Raw genomic sequence first — 19,685 nt, 5'->3', positions numbered from 1 at the left:
GGATAGGAGGAGAGAGAAAGGTGATGGAGAAGGGAGGAGGAGGAGAAGGATGCGAAGAAGGTGATGGAGGAGAGAGGACGAGAGAGAAGGTGAGGGAGGAGGGAAGGAGGCGAGGAGGAGGAGGAGGGAAGAAGGTGACTGGAGGCAGGAGGAAGAAGAAAGAGAAGTGATGGAGTAGGGGAAGAGGAGGGAGAGATGATGGAGGAGCGGAGGAGGAGGGAGAGGGGAGAAAGGTGATGGAGTAGGGGGGGACCGCATGAGGGGAGAAGGTGATGGGAGGAGGGAGGAGGAGGAGAGGGCGAGGGGAGGGGAGAAGGTATGGATACGGTAGAGGAGGAGGTGATGGGGAGGGAGGGAGGAGGAGGAAGGGAAAGGTGATGGAGGAAGGAGGAGGAGAGGGAGAGAAGGTGATGAGTAGGGGAGGAGAGGGGAATGAGACTGGAGGAGGGAGGAGGAAGGAGACGAAGGTGATGGAGTAGGTGGGGAGAGGAGGAGGAGAAGTGTTTGGAGTAGGGAGAGAGGAGAAGGGGGAGGAGAGAGAGGAGGAGGAGCGAAAGGGTAATGGAGGAGGAGGGACGAGAAGAAGTGTGATGGCGCAGGGAGGAGGAGGAGAGGAGGGAAGAGGTGATGGAGGAGAGGAGGGAGAAGGCGATGGAGTAGGGGGAGGAGGATGAGGAGGAGGAGTGAGAGAAGTGATGGAGTAGGGAGAGGAGGAGGAGAAGGAGGAGGGGAGAAGGTGTGGAATGGAGTAGGGAAGAGGAGGGTGAGAAAGGTGATGGAGTTAGGGGGAGGAGGAGAAGAGGAGGGGAAGAAGCGTGATGGAGTAGGGGGAAAGGAGGGGAGAAGGTGATGGAGGAAGGGGGAGAAGGAGGGGAGAAGGCGATGGGAAGGAGGAGGAGAAGGCAGGAGGAGGGGAGAGGTGGATGGATAGAGAGGAAGGAGGAGGAGGAGGAGAGAAGGTGACTGGAGTACGGGGAGGAGGAGGAGGAGGAGAAGGAGGAGGGAGAGAAGGTGATGGAGTAGGGGTGAGGGAGAAAGGGGAGAAGCTCGGTAGAGAAGGAGGGGGAGAAGGGAGAAGCTGATGGAGAAGAGGAGAGCTGGTGGTAGAAGGAGTAAGCTACGACAGCTTCTCCGCCCTCCTCCTCTCCCCGTTCTCTTTCAAAAACCCACTTCTCCGCTCCACCTCCTCTCCAGCTTCTCCCCCTCTTCTCCCCTTCTCCTTCTCCGACAGCTTCTTGCCCTCGCTCCTCCCACCAGCTTCTTCCCATCCTCGTTCTCGCGGCACTTCTCTCTTCTCCCCTTCCTCCTTCTCCACAGCTTCTCCTCATGCCTCCACCAGCTTCCCTTCTCCGCCTTCCTCCTTCTCCACAGCTTCTCCCCTCCTCCTTCTCCACGAGCTTCTCCCATCCTCCTTCGCACACGCTTACTCTCTTCTCCCGCTTCCTCTTTCTCCACCAGCTTCTCCCCTCCTCCACAACCTTCTCGCCTTCTCCCCTCTCCTCCACCAGTCTCCTTCTCCCCTCTTATCCCCTTCTCCCTCTCCCTCCTCCTCACGCAGCTCCTTTCCCCTCCTCTCTCCGTCCTTCCCGCTTCTCACCAGCTTCTCCCCTCCTTCTCAACCAGCTTCTCCCTCCTCCACCACCGTTCTCCTCTTCTCCCCTCCTCCTTCCTCCACCAGCTTCTCCCCTCCTCCTTCTCCATCACATTCTGCCCTTCTCCATTTCCTACTTGCTCACCGAGTTCTCCCCTCCTCCTTCTCCATCAACCTCGTCCCTTCTCCCTTCACCTTCTCCACCAGCTTCTCTCGCCTCCTCCGGCCACCTTCTCAGTTTCTCCCGGCTCTGCCTCTCCACCAGCTTCCCCTATCTCCCCGCTCATCTCACTCTTCCGTTCTCCCCGCTCCTCCTCCACCAGCGCTCCCTTCTCCCCTCCTCTCGCTTTCTCTTCTACCGACAGCTTCTTGCCCCCTCCTCACCCCTTTCTCGCTTCTCCCCTCCTCCTTCGTCCACCAGCTTCCCTCCTCCTTCTCCACCACCTTTCCCTTACTCCCCTCCTCCGTTCATCCCAACCAGCTTCTCCCTTCTCCTCTCCTGCCTCACCAGTCTCCTTCTCCCCCTCCTTCCTTTCCTCCTTCGCCACCAGCTTCTCCCCCTCCTCCACCACCTCTCCCTTCTTCCCCCTCCTCCTTCTCCACCACGCTTCTCCCTCCTCCTGCACCACCTCTATTCTCCCCCTGCCTCTTTCTCCAACACCTTCTCCCTTCTCCTCCTCCCTCGCACCAGTGCTTTCTCCCCTCTCCTTCTCTACACCTTCTTCCCTATCTCCGCCTTCTCCTTCTTCCACCAGCTTCTCCTTCTCCTTCTCCACCACTTCTCCCTTCCTCCTTCTCCACCAGCTTCTCCCTTCTCCCCTTCCTCATTCCTATAGCCATATTGAGTCGGTCATACGGCCGCCGTGCGTATAGCCATATTGAATCTGGCCCACACGGCCGCCGTGCGTATAGTCACTTCCGTGTTGGAGAGAGCAATAATAAACTGCTTCTGTCCGTATTTTTGACAAATGGCTAATACAACAACTTTGCTAAAACAAATGGCGTTAAGACGCTGACTGCTGTGACGGTGGCAGTCTCAGTTAACCAATGCTAATTTTTGCTACTGCGCTTTACACCCAGCACCTCGTGCGCATGCGTGGCGCATGCGCAGTAGCGCTAGGGTAATTTCAGACTGGGGGTAATCTCAGACCGTGACAGTGGCATTAATTTGCATAAGCGGCGCTGATTGGCTGGCGGTTTCGCGCGCGCCATCTATGAGTTGTGAAGATTTATGAGCCCATTATCACAGTCAGTACTACAGTATCATACTATATACAGTATGTGCTATTGCTCTCGTTTTTATTCATATAAATCTGTAGGAAAATCTGTGCAAATTAATGCCACTATCTGAGTGGGAATAAAAGTCACGCGTCCCGGGTTGGCGCACCAACTCAGGTCTCTACTCTAGAATTAGCTCTAGAACTATAGCCCTTCCCTCCGCGACAGGCCTGTGGCGGAGCGAAGGGCTATAGTTCTAGAGCTTCTCTAGAATATGCAATGGCACAACATCATCCACGCACGTTAGTCTAAATAAGCACATAAATAGGCCCTTTATTATTTCACGATCGCCTATAGCCCGCGTACAGTTGCTGCAGGGCTATAGAAAATTCTATTACGAATGCTAGGGACCAACTTATTCACGGTTACTCGCGGCTATAAAGCGTCTGTGGTAGGCAATTAATGCCTCTTATCCGAAGTGAATCTACTAAAATTTAACCTCTAACTATCGTTGAAATGGTCTGCTTGCAGTATTTCTTGTGAACGAACATTATTTACGATCTTCAAACGGCCATTTTTTGTGGCGCTGCAGCAGCGTCAGTCAGCGGGTTGGTCCCTAGCATTCGTAATAGAATGTTCTTTTGCCCTGCGGCAACTGTACGCGGGCTATAGTAATACTAGTTGTCTTGTATTACTACTGCTCTGCGGTTTATTTTTCGTTGTCATGTCCCATAATATATTAGTTTACCATGTTTTTCCACACTGAGCAGGTTTGCTCTGGTTGGGTAGTAGTAGTAGTAGTACATAACTCATTTTTGTATTGTGCCAATTAAGTCGATCGACACTGAGAGCCATCACTTCCAGTGTTTTACGACCTTCTCGGTTTTTACGTCCCCCACATTCTATGTTACCCTATACTCGCCAGTTTATCATATTTCATTGGCAGTAATAGTTGTTTTGGCTTCTAAGTCCTAGGTTGGAATTTTCCCCAATGCCCTTGACCAGTGCTTTGGAAGCTCTATTAGTACATGCAGTCACAATTATACATATTGAATATCATACCATTTTAAACATTCGAATGTCCTAAAGCATTCGCATAGAGAATAATTATGTAGTTTGGTCCTGCAGGGAAGTGGCTTTGCTCAGATGGATGAGTTTGGAGAATACAAGTTGGTGATTGCTGTGAGATCGGATCTCAAAATGGGGAAAGGAAAGATTGCCGCACAGGTTGGTAGGATTTAAAAGATAAGTTAATAGTGATGAATGATGACTGATGAGATGGGATCATGCCCTGCTGTTGCGTTATGTTACTGCTTAGTGGTATAATACAATACAGAGTTATGTATCGTTTCAGTGTTCACATGCATCAGTGTTGGCATATAAGCAGACCCAAAGAAAAAATCCAGAATTGCTAAAAACATGGGACTACACTGGACAGCCTAAAGTTGTTGTAAAAGTAGAAGATGAAGAACAGATGTAAGTATTATTCTCTTGTTCCCGACTTGCCATTTAATTTATTTATAACATTTAGATGTATATTATGCTCAAGTTTGTATATAGTGCATTATTTTTTGGCTCCATTCTGAATGAATGCATTCTGTATTCATCGTATATATAATGCCCTGACTTATTGAGTTACCATTCTTTGCGTAGGTATGATTTAGCTAAGCATGCAAAATCATTAGGGCTGATAACGAGCATGATAGCTGACGCTGGACGGACACAAATAGCTGCTGGATCAAAAACAGTGATTGGAATTGGACCAGGTATATATCCTTACCATAACTCTGCAGAAAATATTGTTATGCTGGGAGATGATAATATATGATAAAAACAGCTATTTGATAAATGCCAGTACTGTTTATAGCAGTGCACATTATTACATCATATCTATCTAGATATTGATAATTGTAATCTCTTGATTATGACACAGATGGTCACATACAACAGCAGTAGTGAATGTCAATTCCATTCAATAATTAGTGTCGTTTAATCAAGTTTCTTGTAATTTTGTTTTCAGGGCCTAAAGATATTGTGGACAAAGTTACTGGTCACCTGAAATTAATGTGATATACAATTATGAAAATAGAAAAATACATTAGTTTTTCTTAATTTATATTTTTTATTTTTAAAATAAAGGCATACTTAACAAACAGGATTTTTACAAATCAGAGACTTAACATGTAAATTTGGTTCAATGTAGGGCCTAGAGAGTATGTTGGTTTTATAGTGATAAACTGGTGTCCAAATTAAGAAATCACATGCTTGCCTTTCCTTCTCTGTTTATACAGCAATGAATATAAATTTTCTGATGAAACATTTCAGAAACGTTTTTCATCACGGAACATTTCAGATAAATGCTTAATTCCCGCAGAGATTGGGGATATCAGAAAGCAAATGATTTACATTAAAGGGATAGTAGACTCTAGGATTTCACTGCATACAACTGTACTTACTGTATAACAAATCGTCTATACCCACATGTATTTGTCACCAGATGCCTAATTTAATTGTTATAATTAATTACACATCAACGCTACGAAATTTTAACAGCGCCACGACACCCGCGACCGTGCTGCCACCCTGAAAAAGTTGCGTATTTGCCAATTTATTTTGCACGTTACAGACCGAGGGCTAATCACAAAGGTGCAATTATATTCATACCTAAATGCTATTTAACCGAACGATGTTCATTTTAGGACAAATTTATCCCTAATATAACTCCAACTATATATCGTTTATAAGATATTACAATCCTTTTGCTTTTAAATTAATAAATAAGAAACACCCTCGGTCTGTAGCCCTTGGCTGAAGTGGTTTTGCGCAACTTATCAGATCGTGCGCTTTGAGTGCCGCCACCGTCGTTGTAATCAAACTGTAGTCGTTAGTTTTAAAACATTTTTTAATAATATTTCTAATGGTGATTGAACCATGAAACTTTATGTAGCGTAATTTTAACCTAAATTAACTGAAAATAACCCTCGAGCCTAGAGTAAACGATCCCTTTAATATTATTTTAAAGTCACATTATTGCTTTTATCGCCATTATTTGTTATACCTACAAGTGAGTATAAAACACCTTACTATTACCATTAATATCAACTAGATTGGCACAATAGTAAAATAAATTTATACGATATTCAACGATTTGCAATGACCACTTAATTTTAGTCTGTTCATTTGTTTAATCATAAACACGAATGTAACATTTGAGAAATAATATTTACAAACAGTGTACATTCAACGCATGAACTTTGCTATCCTCCCCCTCAGACGGAGCTGCTACCACTTGCACTGCAAAGATAATAACAAGGATATTCAATGATTTATGCAGAGGTTATGAAACTAAAAATTGGGAAAAATTCTGATTGGGTCCGTCAGCCAGTCCTCGAAAACATCTGACGTGCCCTTTTAGCCACTGCCTTCTGGCCATGACATTGTCTTTCCCACTGTAGAAACATTCTCACAGCGACTCTATATACTGAATATGAATAACGTAGGTCAAGCCATTGATACTTGCGTTGCAACTCCACATTTCCTAGAGTCCTATCAAATCTACTTTAAATAGCCGAGGAATGAATTGCAATAATTTGATTTCCCCTCAACTTTTCACAAGCCGTTTTCTTTTCAGATTGCCCCTCCCCCAATGTGCAAAATAGAGCCAGGTAGTTGGAGCCATTTAGTTACAATATTATTGGTGTACAGACGAAAGACAGACGAACATTCTTGCAGTGATAGTAACCGATCTGTCGGATAAGGTAAAAATTTAGCTCTCCTATTATCCACATTGGAAATATACCACACACCTAATTCGTCAGCTGCTATCTGCTCAAAGTAATGGATCTATACAATGTGTCACGCAGGTATGGAAACTGTGCGATTTTATATATATATATACGCTTCATAACAAATAAGTTAGTAATTTTTGTATACGCGCAGTCCTTCGATTGCTTTTTGCAATTTAACCTACATTGGTTTGTGCTTCAAGCTGCTGTTTGATGGACTAGGCTTCTTCTTTGATTTCTTTTTATTCACCAATCTGAATACAACAGTGCAATCATTCACCTTCACATTTACTCCAAAATACCTTCACAAGAAACGAAGCAAAAACTTTGTATTTAAGTCTACATCTACTAATCAGGAATGTTACTAATCAGAGGCAAAGCAATTAGTGGTCTTAATTTGCAAAAAAATCTTGGAACGGTATTTAAGCCGCGTGATTTCTTCAAGTTCATATCTACCTACCGTGTCAATGACGACGATCGTGACCGAGACCTCTTCTTTTTCTTCCTCAACTTGTTACTCCTTTCTGGCGTACGTGACTTTGATCGTCTTGATTTCTTTTTTCTCTCTGGTGACTTTGCTCTGTGTAACCTGATCAATGAGAGAAACAGGATTTAGCAGGAATGGTAAGCAGCAAGGAGCTAAATATAACAAGGAGAGGAAGCACTGCCATATCTGGCCCAAATTTGGGTTCGGCAGAGACCCTAGAACAGATTAGTGTTCTATTGTCTCTGGGTTCGGTCTGCACAGCCGTTTCAGCTCATTATGGTCCATAGATGGCGCCCTTGAGGCGAAAAGCACACAGCCAATCCGCTTCCTCTCCTTGTTATATTTAGCTCCTTGGTAAGCAGCACTTCGGTTTTCTTAGATATTACATCTTGCATTGGTATACCAACTACATCGTTACGCCCACTGTCACACACCTCTTTCTTTCTCTTGACCTTGAACGCCGCTTGTGCCGACCTTTTGACCGTGACCTCGATCGTTTTCGCTCGTGTTTCTTTGGCACTGGTGGAGTTAGGGACCTGAATAAAATTTCGTGAAAAATATATAATACTTCAATCTTGCAATTCACGACGACAGCTTTCAAGCCGATTTTTATCTGGAAAATTGTGACTATGGTGAAGTTGCTTACCGCCGTACGGCCGAGTAAGCACTAGGTAGAGACTTTTTATTTCGTGCCCTTGAACTTCTTGACCCAGATCGAGATGGTGACCTTGCTCGTATGGCGGCTAGTCTGGAAGAGCAGCAAGCTTACGTAAGAAATAAGGAAATATCTCTGGACACAACTACTGTATACGTTTGTTTTAATTAAACACCCGACTACAATCAGATGACACAGATTACCTATCTCAATACTGCTATAAGTTTATATGAGAAAGATAAGAAAAATATGATTCACTGGTATCAACCTCAATAACACCTCACTTAGTACAAGTATTCAATAAAGTTGCTATTCTAATATCGATCCACTGTTCATTTTGAACATATTAGTGTCTACGACTTAGAAATTCTCGTGATTCCAATAGCTCACCCAGCAGGCTGTGGCAAGAGTGGTCTAGGCCTCTCCTCTTCAATCTCCACCTCCTCCACGACCCTCTCTGGGGTTGCCATGGGCGACGCCTCAACAGAGCTGGGTGGCAGCGAGTCTAACTTGCTGTCACTCTCAGCCTCCCCTGGTTTTCCTGGCTCGCCTGCACAGAAGCATCAGCACATCTTAGCAAAGTCGCAGGGCAATAAGAATATTCGACTATCTATCAAATGAAGCATTTATAGTCGATTTGGAAACATAGAGAAAGCGCACAGTAGTAACAATGAAATGCATGCATCATCACTAACATTTAAAGGCCATTCATGTTCATTACAGCTTAGTGTGAATCACGACTAGGCAATGCAACAGCAACATGGGCACAAACCTTTTAGCAGGCTGAGAAACATGGCAGCTTTTTTCTTTCTCTCTATCTGAAGCTGTTTCTCCTTGGATGCTTGTGCTAACCTTTCCCTTGCTGCTATAGCTAGTCTGTCTCTCAGTCTTTCTTCAGCTGTAAACAGGAATATAATCTAACAGCCTGCTTATAATCAATACTCAATAATAACTTGCCGTAATCATGTGTTTAACTTTGTACATCAGAGATGGTTACATCTCACATCTACTTCAACTTATTAACTTATCTACTACCAAAAAATCTGGACTGAATAAAAATGACAAAAAAATATGATTTTAACCCTACTCACCCTGTTTGGCCTCCAACTCATCCAAAGACTTTTTTGCCTTTTCTAAAACTTTGCTTTGACTGTCAGCATCTGTTATGTCAGGTGCGGATACACTGGCTACAGGACAGACAACCAAAAGCATCGGAGGCGAGTTTGTGTCTTCTACACACAGTGCTGTCATCTGTAAGAAACAACAGAAGAACAGTTTGTGAAAGTTCATCACTTAACGAGGTATGTTAGTCAGTAAAGAAATGAACAAATAGGATTACACAAGTCAGAAAAGGTACCGATTAAGTATCAGAAACAAAGCTAAATCAGATGTTCAACCGACAAGAACCTAACAAAAAGTCCGGGTCCGTCTAGGTTTTCAACACGGTCGTTTCTCCATACCGCCATCACACCTCCACAAATATTTAATACGAACGTTTACAGGAGCAAAATCATTGCCTGTACGCACACAGCACGTGACAGATGCCAGCACTTACCGATGGAGATTTGCTGGGAGGCTTAGCAGGTTCCTCTACTAAACCCAGCGTCTCCTCCTCCGTGGCACTCTCTTCACTCTCCTCACCGAGCAATGCGGGAGGTTTGTCCAATGCCGCGCGTTTCGCGTCGACATCCTTCGGCTTTATGGAAAAGCTGATCGCCACTGGTGAAGAAATGCACAGTTTTTAATTGCATCGGTACATCTCTAATACGATGAGACGACTAGATTTTCTCAAACATCGGCCACACAGTACAAAATGGACGATAAGTACATGAGTCAGCTAGACAACCATTACTCATGTTAATGCACAAAATCCATTGAGCCACCATCGTGCCGTTTCTCCGATATCACGAAACACGTTGAGTGACCAGCATGCCATTTCTAGCATTCTAGCAAAACAAGAAATATATTAAGCCACTAGCGTGCTGGTTCTCGCATAGCACGAAACACGTCGAGTGATCACCATGCTAATTCTAGCAAAGCAGGAAATATATTAAGCCACCAGCATGCAGCCTCCTACACAGCACGAGTTACGTTAAGCCACCAGCATGCAGCCTCCTACACAGCACGAGTTACGTTAAGCCACCAGTGTGATGTGTCAGGCATAGCACGAGCTCTCGCATGCTTACCCGGTTTACCCTTCCCACTTGATATCGAGGTCGGACCTCCGTTCTGCTCCACGCTGGCCTGCTGCGCAAACTGGGCTTCAAACAAGCCCTTCGTCTGCACGTAGTACGCATAGTGCTGGTGTCCCGGCTTCAGAAATTCGAACCGCTCGTCCTTCTTCGCGAGAAATCCCTCTTCGAACCGTGGCCCGTTGCGCACAGCGTACTCCGCCATCTTGATGATGATGGGCTGCTTGTCCGGAGGCGGCGGAGGAACCGACGTGTGCTGAGACTGCGAACTGGGAGAGACGAAGAAAAAGATTCGTACTTTCGCGACAGCGGGTAGCTCAGATTTCGAGAGAACCCCCGAAAACCCCGCATCCTTCCCATTTCTTTTCCTCCCCGTCTCTCTCTCTCTCTCTCGCTCACCCACTACATCACAATACATCAGAATAATCAGATACATTTCAAACGTTCGTGACTAAGGTAGCTCAAATTTCGAGACAACCTCTAGAATTTTTTTTTACGCTCTTCCCGTTCTCCTCCCCGTCTCTTTCTCTCTCTCTCTCTCTCTCTCTTGCCTGCTACATCACAATACATCAAAACTAGACAGAGTGCACTCACGGAGAGTGCATACCTCCGCCAGCGACATACGCCATACGACTCACGAACACACGAATAACGCACGATATACGCCAGCGTACGGACATATACACGCTGGCCGCTCGATGCTGCTGCTCGCTCACATGTACACGCTCGCTGGCTCGCTGCGCTGGCTGGATGGCTGGCTCGCTGACTCGACACGCTAATATCGATCGCGCGAACACACGAACACACGAACGCACGAGAGCGATCACATAACCTCCTCCAACTCCATTGGGCGGAGGTAATAATCGAACACGGTCCTATTGAATTGACACTTTGAGCTGACAATGCCGTATGCAGTTCATTCATACATTACCTCGTGCTATGCTGGTCGGGCGCACTGCAACTGTTCACCTCCGGAACGGGATTAACGTCCGGCAAGTACGGAGGCATCGTCTCAGCCGAGTCCACGCCCGGCGGCGCAGGATGCGAGTCAGTCTCGGCAGGATACGCGAGACTACTCGTCGCAGAGAGCTGCGTCGCGGAGGCAGGCGCGGCTTCGGGAGGGCTCGGCGCCCCCTGCTGGTCGAGACCCGAAGTGCTGTCTGGGGACGACGGGTTATTGCTGTCCAACCTGTAAAACAATAACGTTCACGGTCATACGGTTGCTCGGTCGTCAATACTTGCCCAACAAGCTATTCATATATATATATATAAAAAGTGTGTTTGGACTTACGAGTACACACGCTGACCGCGTCAATACATCTTTCATCACAATTTCTACACATCTATACACTCGTGACAGATCGAGGTAGAGTGATTCAACCTACGGGGCATCGATCTTGTATTCCTCCTGTGTTTGCTTCATGCGCGTTACGAGCTGCGCGTACGGACTGTCCAGCTTGCCTGCTGCCTGTAGCTTCCGAAGTTGTTCCAGCTGCAGATAGTGACAACAACATTACATATAGAATAGCACTAACTACACCTTTCATAGAACGTTTTAACTAATGAATGGTTCTCTTTAATTGCATACCAATATTTCTGCTCCCATATCGTCGGGAAATCATTACAACCTGCGTTTAAAAATTCGAGTTTGTTATCGATGATTTATGTAGATATTTAAAATCTGCGCTATAGATTCTCCTTTACCGAATGCGGAATATCCGACGTTTACTTCAAAAGGTTATCAACTGCAGACAAACCTCAACTGAATATGATCATAATAAGCACTTAATTACTCATTAATACTAACGTGTAGATTCTTGACACGTGTTGCTTGCTTCTTCGCAAACAGGCTAGGGTGTAAGTAGCCAACATCCTCTCCATCCTCATCATCTTCTGCCAAAGCCAGACAATACATGAGTACAGGGGCACCTAAACACATGCTTAAATGCAGCCAACGAGTACAATCCACCGTGTGTTACCAATATATACATATATTACCCCGAGCGTGCATGCAAACACTGCTATGCAGGCTGCAAAACCTTGAATACTATCATGAAAGCCCAATATATTAACGGGTCTGCTAAGAATCTTCTATTACTCTCCAGACAATTCAGAATGCAGGTTAATTTATCCACCCCTCCTTCCCTACCTACCAACCAAAAACGCACAAACCCACATGCACACCCACATTCACTCACATACCGACGTTCACACACGCACATGCGCACACACACACGTGCACGCACGTATGCACACGCGCACACACACACACACGTGCACGCACGTATGCACACGCGCACACACACACACACACGTGCACGCACGTATGCACACGCGCACACACACACCCACATGCACACGCGCACACACACACCCACATGCACACGCACGCACACACACACATACCCACATTCACACACGCACATGCGCACGCACGTATGCACACACACATGCGCACGCACACACGTGCATGCACGCACGCACTCGCACACACCATCCCAAAAAAGCAACCGCATTTCGAGCTTCGTACCGGACGACGAGGCGTCGGCCGTGCCGCGTGCCGCGCGCTCCTCGGGCTTGTAGCGTCCCTCGCGGATGCAGCGCTTCATGTGGTCGTAGTACGGGTGCAGGTAGTGGTCAAAGTGCATGAAGTTGAACTGAGAGTTGTTCGCCTGCTTCGTCTTGATGACGATCTCCATCTGCGCGCCGCGCTGCGCGACGAACGCCGCGGTCTTCTCCATGATGCTGTTCATCTTCATCGTCATCGGCTGCGGCGAGAAACGAACGAACGCGCGCGGTTCAGACGAGACTCAACGGTGAGAGAGAGAGACGAGAGAGGAGAGAGCGTAGAGCGAGAGACGCCAGAGACGAAAGACAGAGAGACAGGGAGACGAGGACAGGAGACCAGAACAGAGACAGAGACAGAGACAGAGACCAGAGGACAACACAGTAGGACATCCAGACCAGACACAAGACAGAGACAGAGACAGAGACAGAGACTAAGAGTACAGAGAGGAGACGAGAGAGGAAGAGATGGTGAGAGAGAGAGAGAGCAGGGAAGGGGGAGGTATGTTAGTGGAGAGAGGGAAGGGAGGAAGGAGCGAGGGAGGAGGAGGCGAGGCGCAGGGAGGGAGTTGAGAGGGAGCGGCAGGCAGGAGGGCAGATAGAGAGGCGGAGAGGATGAAAGAGACCACACCAGAGAGAAGAGAAGACGAAGAGTGGTTGTATAGGCCGAGTGGAGGGCGCAGAGATGAGGGAGGAGAGATAGGCGGGAGAGAGATGAGAGTAACGAGACTCCACGGAGGAGAAGAGAAGAGCTTTAGGGGAGTAGCAGACCTGAGTGTAAGGACCACAGTCGAGCGAGGCAGAGAGAGAGAGAGGAGGAGACGAGAGAGAGAGAGACGAGAGAAGCGATGAGAAGAGAGGACGAGATGAGAGAGACGAGGACGATGCTGAGGAGGGAGAGAGGAAGAAAGAGTGGGAAGCGGGGAGACGGGCGGCGACCGAGGCGAGAGGAGACGGCGGAGAGGGAGAGAGAGGGAGGCGAAAGAGAGAGAGAGCAGGGAGAGAGAGAAGATCGAGAGGTCGAAAGGAGAAGATGAAGAATGAGAGATAGAGAGAGAAGAGGTACTAGAAGGAGAGACGAGAGGATAAAGAGAGGGATTAGGGAGAGAGCAAAAAAGGAGAGCTAGAGAGCTAGCGAAGGATGAAAGAGACAGAGAGAGGAAAGAAGGTGTAGATAGAAGAAGAGAGAGAGGAGACGACGATGAGAGAGGGAAGAAGAGAGTGAGAGGAGTGGGCTCGGGGGAAAGAGGGAGAGAGAGAGAGATGAGAGAACTCGAGGACGCAGAGCAGAGAGAGATGTAGGGAGAGAGAAAAGGTAGACGCTAGCCGAGAGAGAGAGAGAGATTGAGAGAGAGAGATCGATCTGAGAGAGAGACGAGAGAGGGGGCGAGAGAGAGAGAAGACGAGACGAGGCAGAAGAGAGGCAGAGACGATCGAGAGAGAGAGGAGAAGAGAAAGCGAGAGCTAGCCGAAGACGAGAGAGGAGAGATGAGAGAAAGAGAAGAAGAGAAGGTGAAGTGCAGAGAGCAGAGAGAGAGATGGGCCGGGGGGGGGAGAGTCCACACATACACACAGAGATAGAGACTCCCTCGGAAAATTATTAAGTTTTTTTGGCCCTGCAGTTTCAAAACTGACCATGCAAATCACAACTGCACGGCTTGCTGGCTAATACATTGATATGAGCCCCATTTCTGTGGCTAGCACTTTCACGTGTCCTTCCTTCAAAGCTGCTGCGCGTAATCTCACCGTTTCAATGTTCGGTGTCAGTCCAAGTTCCTTTGGAGCAATAAAGGGCTCCTCATCCTCCCCTTCCTCTCTCTCTGGCTGCTCTTCTGCAGAAAGAATAGTGAAACCAGTTATATAGCTGCACGTTTGTTAAAGTGACAGACTGTATGGAATGACAAATGGTCTATTCAACGGGCTCCGAAATATTTTGTCGTTCTCAAAATTCATCGTCCCTAATTGGGCCACTGTAAAAATTTGCAGACACTTGTTACAGATAAATTGAAAGTAAAACGGACACGTATATTATGAGTTAACCTCGTCTTTAACCGATATGCATTGAAAAATTTACAGCGGCAAGTAAAACGGGAGCGGCCTATGGAAAAGGATTGCACTGCTAGTATACGCTTTCATCAAACTCAAACATGGTAAGCCCACAATTAAAAAAAATCTTTCTTTGCCCTCACCCGACCCAGGCTGAAAAGTTTGGGTTCGTAGGTAGGCTTTTTTTGAGGGGCGTCTTTTTACAAATTCAGCATGGTGTCTACATGCTCGGGTGTGTGCTTGTGTGGAGATACCTTTTATATTGTTAAATGTTTGTTTTGCTTGGTACATATAATGTATTGCCTACAGATTTCTATAATGTACAATGATAATTTGTAAAAAAAAAAGAAGGGAAAGATCAATAAAAATTTTGAGTCGGCCCCTTTTTGGCGGGTCGGTCGGGTGAAGGCAAACAAACAATATTTTGTATTATGGCCTAGTATACGCTTTCATCAAACTCCAACATGGTAATGATAGAAGCGAGTCCACTGACCTTTCTCCTCGGTAGGTTGCATCGGGTCATATTGATCAGACTCGTTTTTGTTGTCATATGAGAATCCGATGCTGTGATAAACTCCATCTGGCTGCAATGCTTCATGAAGCCTCTTCATCTCCTCCTCTGAATCAACAGATTTCCTAGTTTGCAATCACTCCCAATACACACACATACGACAATACATGCAACATATAGTTCTCCCATACTCTTTAACTAGTCTGAGTTTATAGAATACTTAAGACTAGGTCGCCCTGTTTTTTACACTATGGATTAGTGCATATCATGGAACCCCAGTACTAGACTAAGCAGCGTTGAAAATCTATGCAGCTATTCTTATAACCACCAAAAAAGAAATATTTGAAAATCAAGACAGACATTGTGATTGCATTTCCACTCGATATTCTATATTTCAAATATTAGTTACATTTGGATAGCAACTAGTTGTCGGTGAGTGATAAGTAGAGGTGGGCACCATTAAGTATGTTTTTCAGAATCAAGCCAAAATTTTCAATAAACGGTGCCTTGATTTGCTAACCTGCTGCTCAACCAATAACATTTCAAGCCCTAAGATGGGAAGCTTTCAGAATAGGTTTCAGTTCCATGTATTAAGCCCAGTCACCCTTATGTATTTTTATCAGAGTGGACACGAGCCATAACCATGCACCACCATCAACGCAGCGACAAAGGAGTGCCGGAGATTCATTGACACTCCCAAAGCGCCCAGTGCCATGCTCCCCCCATTCCCTTCGACCCTGCCGGTCGCTTTTTCATTGCAGGGTCCGAATTTCAGCCTGGCATCGAGACAGCAAGTGACATGCCATACTTGCTGTAGTGTCCCCAGAAATGAGATGAGATGATATCCACAGCGATAAACTGCCATGGATACCCTACCTGGGTGTTTTTTGACGCCTGTAATAGTAAACTGCAGAGTACAATATAGATAAAAAAAATTACATACATTCTGGTTGTTAAACTATTATAAAGAATATCCAAGCTACGAATATGTGAAAATGTACTAGATATTTATATCAGAAACCACTAATAATTACAATTATAAAACATGCATAATAATTATGAATAATAAAAGAAGTACAACAAGAACAGAAGAACTAATAAAAAAAAAGAAGCAAAACCAGGTAGCCGTTATAACAGCAAAATAGCTTAGCAACACGAATTTAATAGGACAAAACAGAACATGTGCCATTTCAGGGACTAATCTAGCTGCTTAATATGGGCACCCATGGCAAGCGTAAAAAAAAATTCCGGACCGTTGGCGAGCGCAGCTAGACTAAAATATTTTTTAGGTATAGGTAGATGTATAATAACATTAAAATTAATATCATCCTGATATATAACACAATTGTTTCAATATGTCCATGGATATGTTTTCTTTTTACCTCAGATAAGTAATAGAATGAACCAATTTGGGCGTTTTATGAATTTTGTAATTTGGGCGTTTTGCTAGGGGTCGTAATTTGGGTGCCGGTATTCGGTATGAAAACTGGCTTGGATTAGGCCCTGCCTTTTGTACTATTCTTCGCCTTACCTTGATATGTTTTCTCCTCAAGTAAGTCCTTGTACATTGCCATATATCTCTCCTCGTCACACAGTCTTTCAATCCGCTCCTCTTCCTCGGATGCCTGATAGTGTCTGCTGGCAGTATCGGCCTCATACTGATTCAGGTCATACACGTGACCTCTGCCATCATACCTAAAACCAACGCATCAGCGTGTTAGTCGTTTTGACACTCGCATGTGATACAAAATGCCTTGCATGAATGAAAACAGTGCATGAAGTGGATTAGAACCCACAAATATACAACAAGACAATATGGAAATACAGAAGTTCAGCCCTGGTTGCAGCCGAATCTACTAATTAATGAACAACACTCGTGTCAATACTAGAAATTCATTAAAACGTTGGTTCTGTTGGTAACAAAATTCATTACTACGCAGATAACAATATATTAAAAAACATAAAAAATCACACAATCACGGTTATATGAATGTATGTTAATGTATGGATCTATATTTCATACATGTATTAACTTTATATATTATATTAGACATTCTATTTAAGACATATATCAGTTTAAAACACACACATGTTCACAATACTGTAATTCAGAACATTGGCATATAATTCCTTACATTAGAAGTAAATATGGCAAATTCTTGTACCTGACATGCAGTCAAATTAAAATTAAGCTGTGATGTTTACACGTTTTATTATCAGAAATATAAAGTGCAAGTTACTAAATCACCTATAAATGCAAAATGTTTGTTTCATTTGTCACTTTTTATCTAGGGGACATTAACCACCTTCAATATACTCACCCAACTAGCAAAAACTGAAATAGACATTTTATAGCACAAATTCTTCTGATGACGGCGCAAAAAAGCAATCGGTGTTAGCCTATTGATGGACACACTAAGCACAAATACATTGTTATCTCTGCTAAGGCTCAAGTCTATTGCAGACAGCCCCACGGACATGCCTCCTACGCTAACAATTATATCAGGGTGAGAAATTCACCTTCATTATATAGTAGCCACACAGACTATGTGCCTTTTACTAATCTAGTTGTTCAGACATTTTGGTATAGAAATTCAATTTGACAGTAATAAATTATGTAAACGCATTTCCACATTGCACTATTCTTTGCACCATGGTACCATACCATACAATATCATGGCACCTATATACCATGGTATCAGGAGTCTATCAATATTGATAGACTCCTGATGGTATGTATATATACAATGAGTAAATGTAGAATTTTAAATAGGAAGGTGGTTTCTAACAAGTGAAACCCTAGAAGCATAGGTTGTGGATTTCAAATGGACATCTGCTGAAATGTACTTATTTTAAATTTCTGACTACCATGAATCATACACCCTGGCATGTATAGCTAACCAGGCCCCTGGCACCCACTAAGAGCAACCTATAGGGGAATAAACCAATTTTGCAATTTGAAAAGCACTTTGCCATCATTAGAGGTGTGCAAGTCACCTAAACATTTGACAAAAACAGGGTCAAATGCACAAGTAAGTATTCTGAAGAAGAGTGAAAATTACACTCTTTGCCAAAGTAAACAACTGACTGCCCATATTATTACACTGTGACAGACGTTTACTTGGTTTTGACAATCCTTCAATGACCTGAGCATGCGCCATTGACATGCAAAATTGGTTTGCTGTCGGTGGGGGTGCCCAATATAGCCTTGGCCTAGGTCTGTATTCACTAGTTTATAATTTTAAAGGAGGGGTGTACTTATATCACTTGCAATTTAGCATGTTATGCCACGTACTGACTAGACAAATTCCTGTGCATTTTTTTATGGAGAAAGATCATTGGCATTTCAAGATGTCGTGCCTGCGATAAAAGGGTACACTATTAATGCTGGAAATTTTATGGAAATGATTTCAAATGTTGGTGGGCCCACCAATGTTTTGGATGGTGTGATGCAAGACACACCTCCTTTAAATTATAATTTGTATATATGAAATATAGAATTTTCCTGATCAAACCGTTTTTGCGTCGAGCATACTTATCCTCCCTCCGTGAAATCGCTGCATACGCTGCCGCTTGTGCTATATTTCCTTCAAATTGTTGTGAACTATGCCGGGATGATCTAGCTTCTGAACTGATGCTTATGCCAGTTCTGAGTCCAAGCTGAAAAGATGCTTCTCACACAACACACCTGCCACTAACGAAAGACTACACGGAAGAAATAAACAAATCTGTTACAATTAAGGTAGATTTCACAATCCAGAAACCTTTACATACTCATGCCATGAGTCTTTCAACGTTTTCAGCACAATGTGACATGTCTGGGGTTGATTTTTTGTGCAGGGCAGAGCACAGACCTGTCAATCATCAGTGATTCGTCGCCCATCCATGGGATCAGATGTTTTCCTCTGTCGATATAGCGGGCTCTTTCATCATCTCTGAAAAGCTTGCAGGCATATCCAAAAACCAAAAGATCATCTAGGTCGTCACTACGTTTGCTTTCGGGCAGTTCTTTCTTCTCCCATCTTCCAGCAGTTTTCTTCGCCATTTTCTGTGACCATACTATGGCTGGAATCAAGCGAGCATTCATAACCGCCAGGGGGTAGATGGGGAAGGGGGATGTCGAAATATAGAACAATTTCTAATCAAAAAGAACAAGAACAGACAAAATACCTGAGAAAAAGCTGTGGAGGCACGCGTGATTTAAAATCATACAAATAAACAAATGGTAATGCTTACATTCCTAATAACAAATGTCCATAAGTAGTGCATTTACGGTCGAGAGATGGCGCGAAATGGTCTGATTTTTTCATATCCGGGTTCCCTGCACTGGTTCCCTGGAACTGGCGTGCGTTCAGTGTACGCACCATAGCAAGGCTTGCACCATAGGTACGCACCATAGGTACGCACGCCAGACCCAGGGTACCCGGATGATTTTTTCATAGATATCACGTAATACTAATATATAAATTATAGCGTGTTATGGATTTTTTTTATATATAATTTATTCAGTTGGGTATTTAGGAACACACGAAAAACAATTCATATGTACATGAATAAAATATTCTGCTAGAAAATCATATCCCGAAAATTGCTTAATCCAATATTCAATAATATGATAATATTACATTTAATGCT

General features: G+C 44.5%; 3 protein-coding genes across 6 annotated transcripts in view; 1 reads left to right on the top strand and 2 right to left on the bottom strand.

The window, feature by feature from the left end:
- Positions 1 to 1,878, bottom strand: part of LOC106809743 (UDP-N-acetylglucosamine transferase subunit ALG14 homolog) — a 7,938-nt gene extending 6,060 nt beyond the window's left edge. The window contains exon 1 of the mRNA XM_014812935.1: positions 1,809 to 1,878. Coding sequence (XP_014668421.1) covers positions 1,809 to 1,878 — 70 coding nt within the window. The remainder of the gene's footprint in view (positions 1 to 1,808) is intronic.
- Positions 1,879 to 3,937: 2,059 nt separating this feature from the next.
- On the top strand, positions 3,938 to 4,977 carry LOC106809748 (peptidyl-tRNA hydrolase 2, mitochondrial-like; the record flags this gene model as incomplete). Its single annotated transcript, XM_014812940.1, is given in 4 exon segments — positions 3,938 to 4,036; positions 4,164 to 4,285; positions 4,463 to 4,575; positions 4,830 to 4,977. Coding segments are annotated over 4 exon segments (384 nt in total), but the record flags the coding sequence as incomplete, so codon positions are not given.
- A 956-nt stretch (positions 4,978 to 5,933) lies between these two features.
- On the bottom strand, positions 5,934 to 19,371 carry LOC106809751 (splicing factor, suppressor of white-apricot homolog). 4 transcript variants are annotated; one of them, XM_014812943.1, is made up of 19 exons: positions 19,287 to 19,371; positions 18,905 to 19,115; positions 16,582 to 16,745; positions 15,033 to 15,158; positions 14,240 to 14,325; positions 12,459 to 12,696; positions 11,736 to 11,821; positions 11,314 to 11,420; positions 10,860 to 11,117; positions 9,923 to 10,197; positions 9,292 to 9,455; positions 8,828 to 8,987; positions 8,509 to 8,634; positions 8,127 to 8,286; positions 7,728 to 7,829; positions 7,516 to 7,617; positions 7,055 to 7,183; positions 6,780 to 6,848; positions 5,934 to 6,103 (listed from the first exon to the last, which is right to left on the bottom strand). In XM_014812943.1, the coding sequence occupies exons 2-19, from the start codon at positions 19,093 to 19,095 to the stop codon at positions 6,079 to 6,081; spliced, it is 2,568 nt and encodes an 855-aa protein (XP_014668429.1). In that variant the 5' UTR covers positions 19,096 to 19,115; positions 19,287 to 19,371; the 3' UTR covers positions 5,934 to 6,078. The 4 variants fall into 4 exon arrangements, with proteins under 4 accessions (XP_014668429.1, XP_014668430.1, XP_014668431.1 ...); XM_014812944.1 differs by having other exon boundaries at positions 11,736 to 11,818; XM_014812945.1 differs by lacking the exon at positions 6,780 to 6,848 and having other exon boundaries at positions 19,287 to 19,364.
- Positions 19,372 to 19,685: the final 314 nt, after the last annotated feature.

The sequence above is a fragment of the Priapulus caudatus genome, unplaced genomic scaffold (genome assembly GCF_000485595.1).
Source record: "Priapulus caudatus unplaced genomic scaffold, Priapulus_caudatus-5.0.1 Scaffold381, whole genome shotgun sequence".
Classification (NCBI taxonomy): Eukaryota; Metazoa; Priapulida; class Priapulimorpha; order Priapulimorphida; family Priapulidae; genus Priapulus; species Priapulus caudatus.
Note: the sequence above shows the minus strand (reverse complement) of the source record. Positions and strands in the feature narration are given on the sequence as shown.